General features: G+C 36.8%; 1 protein-coding gene across 1 annotated transcript; it reads left to right on the forward strand.

The window, feature by feature from the left end:
- Positions 1-2,844: 2,844 nt before the first annotated feature.
- On the forward strand, positions 2,845-9,011 carry LOC107802514 (DEAD-box ATP-dependent RNA helicase 18). The gene is made up of 11 exons (XM_016626032.2): positions 2,845-3,192; positions 4,276-4,512; positions 5,210-5,464; positions 5,565-5,644; positions 5,743-5,848; positions 5,940-6,053; positions 6,837-6,935; positions 7,053-7,142; positions 7,766-7,872; positions 7,948-8,091; positions 8,284-9,011. The coding sequence occupies exons 1-11, from the start codon at positions 2,932-2,934 to the stop codon at positions 8,567-8,569; spliced, it is 1,779 nt and encodes a 592-aa protein (XP_016481518.2). The 5' UTR covers positions 2,845-2,931; the 3' UTR covers positions 8,570-9,011.
- Positions 9,012-9,681: the final 670 nt, after the last annotated feature.

A 9,681-nucleotide genomic window follows, 5' to 3' on the forward strand; every position in this document is an offset into this window, starting at 1 on the left:
ACCAAAATTGAAGATGGAATCACGAAATATAATTAAAATCAAGTAGAAAATACTTACCCCAATCCATGTGGTGAAAATCGCTCAAATCCGAGCTCCATAGCTCAAAATATGATAAAATGACTCAAAGTCCGAAAATAGAGTTACTTATATGAACTGCCTAGGTATACTCTTCGCGATCGCGGAACCAACTTCGCGATCGCGAAGCACAAACTCCACTGCCCTCAAATTACTTTTCGCGTTCGTGGCACATTCCACGCCAACGCGACTCACAACTGACACATAACTTCGCAAACGCGGCTCCCTCCACGATGAACAAGGCCTCGAGCTCTAGCTCCCAGCTCAATTCTACGCGACCGCGATTCCACATGCGCGAACGCGATGCTCAAGTCCCCATAACCTACACAAGCACGGTCTCCTGGTCTCGAACGCGTTGAAGAAAGTACCCAGCTCCAGGCTTAGCCTATGCGATCTCAGCTACATCTTCGCGATCACGAAGAATAACTGAGGCACCAGATAACAACAGTAAACCAGCTATGCATGAAGCTTTGAAATGATCCGAAACCACCCTGAATCTCACCCGAGCCCCTCGGGACCCCGTCTGAACATACCAACAAGTCTCAAAACATACACGGACTTACTCGAGTCTTGAAATCACGCATAACAATATCAAAACTATAAATCACACCTCAAATCAAATTTAATGAACTTTCAACTTCCAAAACTCATGTCGAACCATATCAAATCAACTCGGAATGACCTCAAATTTTGCACACAAATTTTAAATGACATAACGAGCCTATTCCAACTCCCGGAATAACAATCTGAATCCGATATCATCAAAGTCAACTCCCGGTCAAACCTATGAACTTTCCAAACCTTCAATTTTTCATCTTTCGCCAATTAGCGCCAAGTCCAAAATCACTACCCGGACCCAACAGAACCATCAAAATTCCAATCCGGGGTTAAATACATAAAAGTCAAACTTGGTCAACTCTTCCAACTTAAAACTTCCTAATTGACAATCATTCTTCCAAATCAATTCCGAATTACCTGCAAACCAAAACTGACGATTCACACAAGTCATAATACATCATACGAAACTACACAAGACTTCAAATTGCTGAACGGAATGCAAATGCTCAAAACGACCCGTCAGGTCATTACAATGAGTTTAAAACAACAGTAATAAAAGTGAGGCAATGCATATATAATCGATTTTGGAGCCACCATTTAAGCAATAGTTGTATATAAAATGTTACAAGTTTAGAACCTGTTTGGCCAAGTTTTTGGGAAGCAAAAAGTAATTTTTATTTTTGGTCAAAAAAATATTTTTTGAAAAATTTGAGATGTTTGGCCAAAATAAAAAGTACTTTTGAGCATAAGCACAAGCAATATTTTTGCTTTGGGGAGAAGCTATAAATTCTAGCTTCTTCAAATAAGCAGAACAAAAGCAAAAAATTAATTTATTCAATACAAAATTATCGTTACATTAAATTTATATTTTTAAAATTACCCCTCATTATTTTAACAGTTCTTTTTTCTTTTCTCTTTTTACCATACATTTCTTCTCTTTTTTATTCTATCATATTTTTATTCTTTTTTCCCTATTTTTTTTTGAATATTCTCTCTACTATAAATAGATCTCTTCTTTTATTTAATGATTTATAAGAGTAAATCTTTAATTTATATTGAGTGATGTATTGATATATTTAAATCATCATGTAAATAATAAGTAATACTAGATGCCCCAATATTATTGCTTTAGAATAACTATATTTTTTATCGATTAAAATCTTTAAATTTTATTTTTATTCTAGTAAATATTTAAATTCATTTATCTCTTTTGAAATAATACTAATTGCAAACTGAACCTTTACGGTCCTTTTTCGTAATTTGATACTCAAAAATACATTTTGGAATGATTGACCAAACACAATTTGCTTGCAAGAAGCACTACTCAATAAATTGAACAAACACAAACGGCTACTTTGCAAATGTATTTTTTTTTTAAAAGCACTTTTAAATAAAAGTACTTTTAAAAATAAATAGTATATGAAGTTTTGCAGTAAACTAGTTTGGTTTGCTAACTTTCGACATATTTGGGTGAATACATAAAATTCATACATATAGAGATAAATTTCAGGCTATTCATGAAGTTCAGGTGAATAAATTTTTGCTCGGAAAAAACAATTCATTCTTCGAATTTAACAATCTAATACACCATTGAATGTCTAAGTCTATTCCAAATGAACTTAAATTTGAAACATAGTTTCAAATATCATAAAAAATAAATCTCAATTATCAATTTGTCAAAACAACAACAAATCTAACAAATCTACTTTTTCATCTTCAAGCTGCTCAAAATTACAATGCATATTGCCATATTCGGAATCAAACAAACAGTTCAATCAATATACAAAATGCAACAATTTCATAAAGCTAAGGAAACGAAAAACCTAGACATGAGCCCATAACGAATCTATATCCAGATCCAACGAAGTAATTTGGTACTCGTACAGTATAATCCATTTTTCAATCAGCTCATCCATCACATAAACTCTCTTTACAAAACATAAGAATCAAACAAATTTTATATACATAGAGAAACATATATATACATAAAAAATCAATCACAAACATAATAACTGAAGAAGTTATCAGCAAATTTTGGAAGTAAGTAGAGTAGCTCACCATGAATCTCATAATCCAATAATCCAGCATGTTTAATATCAGAGAAGTAGAAAAATTCCCGAAACAGTTAATTGGCCACGAATGCAAAATTTCAAAAAAGTGACTACAGCTTAAATGGCGTTGTGCCATAAGCCGCCCAGCAAAAATTATACCATAAAAGTGGCTATTTGATAAAACCATCGGCATAGTACAACTCTTTCATTAGACTGAAGAAAAACACGTTGCTGTGACTACGGCGGCATGGCGTCGAATCCGAACAACGCCTTAACGAATACGCGTTTCTCCGACCTCGAACCACGCCTCTCGGAGCCAGTTTTGGAAGCCTTAACCAATTCAGGCTTCGAGTTTTGTACTCCTGTTCAGGCCGCCACCATACCCTTACTCTGCAACTACAAGGATGTCACCGTCGACGCCGCCACTGGCTCTGGTAAAACCCTAGCCTTCGTCGTTCCTCTCGTTGAGATCCTCCGTCGCTCCTCCTCTAACCCCAAACCTCACCAGGTAAGTTTGGTATTCCTAACTAGAAGCTTTATTGTAACATACGGAAACTAAAGTTGATTTAGTTCAGAAAAGAACAATGGAATTTAGTATTCCCAATTAGAGGCATTCTAGCTAATTATAATTAAGATGTTTGAGAACTAGAATGTTAAATATTTACTGGCCTGTCATGAACGATTTGCTATGCTGACTGATATAAGCTGGAAGCAGTTGAAGTTGCGCTCATTTATGCCACATCAAGTTTGGTAATAGTTTAAGATGACATTCAAATTTGACTACAACTTGACTTAGTTATACAATTTCATGTGCTGTTATCCACTTTACATGTTTGAAGAAGCGGATTCTGTGCTGATTGACTTTGTGAAATATGAGTTACTTAGTCATTGCTGTTTTGATAGACATCCATCTTAAATTGGATCATTTAGGGTGTTTCTGTCTAAGAAATATTTCCAACTTAAGGGATCTTCAGTAGACCTGCTTGAACTTGATTCCGTAGTGGTTGCCAGTGGTGCTATAAGAGTAGTATAAATGGAGGTTGCTCTCTGATATTTTTATCATTGTCTGGTTATTTGACTGTATCTTGCTTCAACTATAGAAAGACAGTACTTACCACATTTCTATCTTCCGTTTTTTAAAACGTTAAACGATGTAACCTGATGTGAAACGGTATGCAAGGAAGGATAGTTGCCTTCAGCCACAGTTACTACCGCAGATAAATAAAGCCCTTCAATCTTGTTGAAGATCAGATAAGGTGACATCACGGAAAGGCCTTGCGTTACAAAGAAAAGGCACAGACTAATCTGTGCTGCACAAGTTATAGTATACAACATTAGCAACATACTTGGTGTATTCCCACAAGTGGAGTCTGGAGACACAAGTTATAGTATACTTTATTAAAAAGAATCTTCCATGCTTATGGAATGATGTTCTGTTGTTCAATCCAAATAGGCTCATTTAACTTCATCCAAAAAAAAAAATATGCTCATTTAACAGCCAATGAAGTTCGTTGTCATATGCTTTTGTTATCCTTTCTGCTTCCCTCCTTTAATTCTCTTGTATTTAGCTGACTTTCTGGACCCCTTGTAGGTAATGGGTATAATTATATCACCTGCCAGGGAGTTGTCGTCACAAATATTTCACGTTGCTCAACCGTTCATTTCCACATTAGCAAATGTTAGGCCTATGCTCCTCGTTGGAGGACAAGATGTAAATGCAGATCTCAGGAAGATAGAGGAAGAAGGAGCAAATTTGTTGATCGGGACACCTGGGAGGCTATATGACATAATGGAGCGCATGGATATACTGGACTTACGGGATTTTGAGGTTACTTTCATGCCTCTTTCAGTGGAAAAGAAAAAGCTTTATGCTCGAGTGCTACAGTGATTTTTTAGCTGCTAACTATTTGTTTATTTTTAAAGAAAAAGTTTGCTTGGGAACTTAGGAGTATCAATTCTTTTCTCGAGTGCTGCTGTATCTTTTTAGCTGTTAACCATTTGTTTACTTTTAAAGATAAAGTTCGCTTGGAATTTAGAAGTGTCAATTCTTTTGCTTGAAAGTTGATAATTTATGTTTTTTCTTATGATTATTTAAAAAAGAAAATAAAGTGTCATACGCCCTGTGTTAAAACAATTTAACTACATACTTTTGTGCTAAATTCATGTTAAGCTTTGCACTTGTGCACCGGAGTAATGCTAAGTTCAGCCCTACCGAAAGGAGTTAACTTCTATCTCCATTGAAGATCATAAGTACGTACTCAAGGCTGACCTTCATGATTGCCTATAACTGCATTCTGACCTAAGTGGCCTCTGATTCCTACTTTTGTTTTTTAAATTTTCTTAGTCTCTGATTTCCTACATGTTCTTACAAACTGTCTATTAGCTGTCAGTAAATGGAAGAATGGCATTGGGTCCTCCCCCTTCCCTTAACCTTTATTTTCTCCAAGGTGTTTGTGATTTGGTAGTGATATATGACATACTACATCTTAATTAGCCACTCAGCGACAACGATATCATTGATACAGATTCTGATATTAGATGAGGCTGATAGGCTATTAGAGATGGGATTTGAAAAACAGATAAATTCAATTATTTCTCGATTACCTAAACTTCGAAGAACGGGTCTCTTCTCTGCTACACAAACTGAGGCAGTTGAAGAACTATCAAAGGCAGGATTAAGAAATCCTGTCAGGGTTGAAGTTCGGGCAGAAGCAAAACAGTTGAATGGTTCTGCATCATCTGGGAATTCGTCAAAAACACCTTCCGGCCTTCATATTGAGGTACACTTCCAGTGTTTCAGAGTGTTCGTTTATACCAAACTAAGATTTTTTTATGTCAAGGTGCATATTACCATATTCTAGTATCTCTTCAATTTTGCAGTATCTTGAATGCGAAGCGGACAAGAAATCTTCGCAGCTTGTACACCTCCTGACGAAGAACAGGTCAAAAAAAATTATGATGTGAGCCAACTTTCCTGGAATCCTGATTGTACATATAGATATTTTTGCTGGTAGGAGAGTACTTTGGTGTTCGGTATTTGATTTTTTTACTTTTGCAGCTATTTCATGACTTGTGCTTGTGTTGATTACTGGGGAACTGTTTTTCCGCGTCTCTCTTGTCTGAAAAGTTTTTCGTTAATCTCTCTTCATGGAAAGATGAAGCAGGTACATTTGTTGACATTATAATAAGAAAGGTCTATTATTTTATGAAGGTGCTCTAGTAGCTGAATATATTTACTGTTTCAAACTTTTGTAGAGTGCAAGGGAGAAAGCAATAGCATCATTTACATCTCTTTCCAGTGGCATTCTTTTATGCACAGATGTAGCAGCACGTGGACTTGATATTCCAGGTGTTGATTATATAATACAGGTACTTTCCTAATGGGCATATTAGTTATGGCTAACGAACAAATTACCTTCTTTTTTTGTTTTCTTTTGGTTTTGTGGGGGGGGGGGGGGGGGAACGGCTTATTGCCCTGTTACCATAGTATGTTCATCACTTTGATGTACATCACTTACACATTGTTGACTGTTGCTTTCCCCCATCCAATAACAAGATATCATTATAAGAAAACGTTACCTGGTTTATGTATGAGTTACGCTACAGCATTTGTAGAATATGTTCATACGGGGAGCATTGTGTACGGGAATGATCGAACTTTTTCTGTTCTTCCTGGCTATGTTACTCGGACTCTTCAAAAATGTTGTTGGGTGCGTGTCGGATCCTCCAAATTTAGTGCATTTTTGGAGGATCCGACACGGGTGCGGCAACACTTTTGGAGAGTCCGAGCAACATAGGAAAAATCAGTTCGAGAAACTTCGTAATGTTATGAAAATTTTATCCGATGGAACACCAGAAAAGCTTCAGAATTTTTGCAAAAACTGAAAAGTTCAGGAAATTCTTTTTACCTGTTTTGAAACAGATGCCAACCTTAAATGCTTAGACCTTTTGTACAGACCTGGCTAGCCACACCAAAGGCACTAAATTCCTTATGAACAGGTATACAGATGGCCGTTTGTGGTAGAAATATGAACCACCATTCTCCCAATAAAAAATAGTTCTGCAGTCAGTTATGCATGTAATTATGAGCATTATAATAAGAAGCTGGAACTTACATGGAGGTATTATTCTTTTATTTTGTTTCTTGTGCAGTACGACCCTCCTCAGGATCATAAAATGTTTATACATAGAGTAGGCCGAACAGCAAGGCTGGGCCGACAAGGAAGTGCTGTTGTTTTTCTATTACCAAAGGTTAGGTTCTTACACCTCAATAGTGTATCAAACTTCTGGGAAGCTGTTTGGATATATTGTCTACCAAGCGTTACTCCCTGCCCACTTACTAACTATGATCAGTCTTGGCATTTTTAGGAGGAAGCATATGTGGAATTCTTGCGTCTACAAGGCGTTTTCTTAGAAGAGGGGGAATGTGCCTCTGAGGCTCCCGATATTATCGATGAAGTAAGAATTATTCTATGCCATTGTGCCATATTTCTCTTTCCCCTTGCTTCGTAGTGGAAATGCTTTCTTTCCCTGGTTTGTTTTAGTTGCTTGTTTTAGGTCATCCGCCATTCAGTTGTTGGAGGAACCGGGGTTTTTACTGGTGAGAGTGTGGGAGCACTGGTAATTGCTGACAATATGTCTGTTAGATTGTACAAGATGGAGACGAATCTAAGATATTAAAGACTCCTTTTACTCTGAACAGAATCTGCTTCTCTCCAATCATGTCTCTTCTACCTTAAGCAGGATCTGCATGAGCAGACTGGAAACACATTCACGTAGTGTTGAATGTAACAATAATGTTAAAGGATATTTGATGCCATTGTTTACACATAGACCAGTATACTTGTAAGTTACATTGGATCAGAGCTAACTACATCTAGAAAATATATTTTTGTGATATTTGACAAGTTAGCATTCTGCCAGCAGCCTGTGTGATTTATGTTGCGTACACATTACTCTGTTCTGTTCTTGCTTAAAGTCCTATCATTATTTCATGCATCTCAAGGGTTTTCAAATTGCGTTTTCTCTAATTAGATGTTTAGTACCAGTACAATTTTGGTACTGATGTTTCTTTCTTCTAGATACGGTCAGCAGCAAAGAAAGATCGTGATGTAATGGAGAAAGGACTTAGGGCCTTTGTGTCATACATCCGTGCGTATAAAGAGCATCACTGCTCTTACATTTTGAGGTAAGTTAAGGCCATGATGCAGTATGAAGATTATAATTATATTTCCATGTCTTCTGCTTAGTCCTCTATCTACAGGTGGAAGGAGCTTGAGATTGGGAAGCTGGGCACAGGATATGGTCTTTTGCAGCTTCCTTCTGTGCCTGAGGTGAAGCATCATTCTCTTTCTACGAAGGGATTTACCACAGTTGAAGATATCAACCTGGAGGAAATCAAGTTTAAGTAAGTTTATTCATTATTCAGCGTGCAAACAATCAAGTTGGAATCATACAGATTAGGCAGTTTCAATACATCTTGTCATTATTATTATAACTTTTTCAAAGCACTTTCAATGTGTGATTCAAGTACTGGTCACCAAATGTTTCTGTTTTGGAGTCTTGGCCTTTGATATTTAGCCGTTACCTTTCCACTCAGGGACAAGTCCCGGGAGAAGCAAAGAAAGAAGAATTTGCAAGCGAGAAAAGCTGCAAGGGCACAACAAGAAGAACAGAAGACACAGAGACTTAAAAAAGAGGCAAATTCTACAGTAACTGCCATGAGAAAGAAAACTGCCAAACAGAGACGTGCTACGCAGTTAGTTGAAGATGATGATGAGATTACAAGGGAGTACCGCTTAATGAAAAAGCTGAAAAAGGGAGCGATCAATGAGAATGAGTTTGCAAAATTGACTGGGACTGAGGACTTGCTTTCTGACATATGATTACATTTGGCACAAATTCTGTTGGTGAAATACATTCATGTGTGGTGATTGCAGATATTATACCAGTTACCTAGCAAAGAAAGATAAGTATGTCTGGATCGCCCAGAAACTGAAGGCGATCAAGCAAATAATTTTGGATAACAAGCACAATTGCCTTGAGTTGCCTACGACACACATTGGATTGCAGATCCATGGATGAGCAACCAAATTTTGTTGCTATCCTACCTTTTCTTTTGATTTTATTTATCTTTTTTACCACTTTTTATGATTCTAATTATTAGTAGCGGGCTGTCTTGTTCTGATGTGTAATTCATGTATCATGATGCACTTAGTTTTATCAGTGACTTAGCTGGAGACGATATACGGTTATTATCTATTGTTGGTGTAATATAATTTTGTGCTAATGTTTGCTTTTTGCAAAACTGTGGTAATGTTACTATCTCCTCTTGTCCCCTCGTCTAAGATGAAAAACTTATCTCCCTTGGCTCAGAGTAGCAGTAACTAAAATGAAGACAATTTGTCGGATTAGGGATGATGATCACTTTCAGCTATTCTAATTATCTGGAGTCTTTTTTGCATTTGATTGGAAGTGATCGGAACGTAATAACTCCATAAATGCAGAATCGCTTTGCCCATCTAACCGAAAAAAAAGTACAAATCCCAATTGACATGTTTTGAGGGAAGAATATCTTTGCGTAATGCTGCTTGTTCATGTGCTTGTAAGGGATTATGCAAGTCGTAGTATAGTAACAGGTCAACAATACAACTCCCAAACGAGTTTCCAAATACAAATCACTCCAATGGGCAAATTATATCACAACTTAAGAAATGTTGAGCTCCAAGTGAAAGAGGATCACTATTCGTTCTTCGATTGGAAAGGACACCAATCAGTTTTCTGAGGGTTTAGTGGTGTAGTTCAAGAAGCCAATTGAGTTGCTTCATTTTGGTTTTAAGAGTCGGAGGCAATTATCTTTTACCCCACACATCCATAGTCATCTCTCTGGGTGTTCCTTTTCTTTTTTTCTAAACATCTTTCACGTGAAAAATGTTACAATTTGACAATATATTTTCTATTGGTCATAATCTTGAGATGAAGAAGCAAATTTCATGTC

Source organism: Nicotiana tabacum, chromosome 4 (genome assembly GCF_000715075.1).
Source record: "Nicotiana tabacum cultivar K326 chromosome 4, ASM71507v2, whole genome shotgun sequence".
In the NCBI taxonomy this organism is placed as follows: domain Eukaryota; kingdom Viridiplantae; phylum Streptophyta; class Magnoliopsida; order Solanales; family Solanaceae; genus Nicotiana; species Nicotiana tabacum.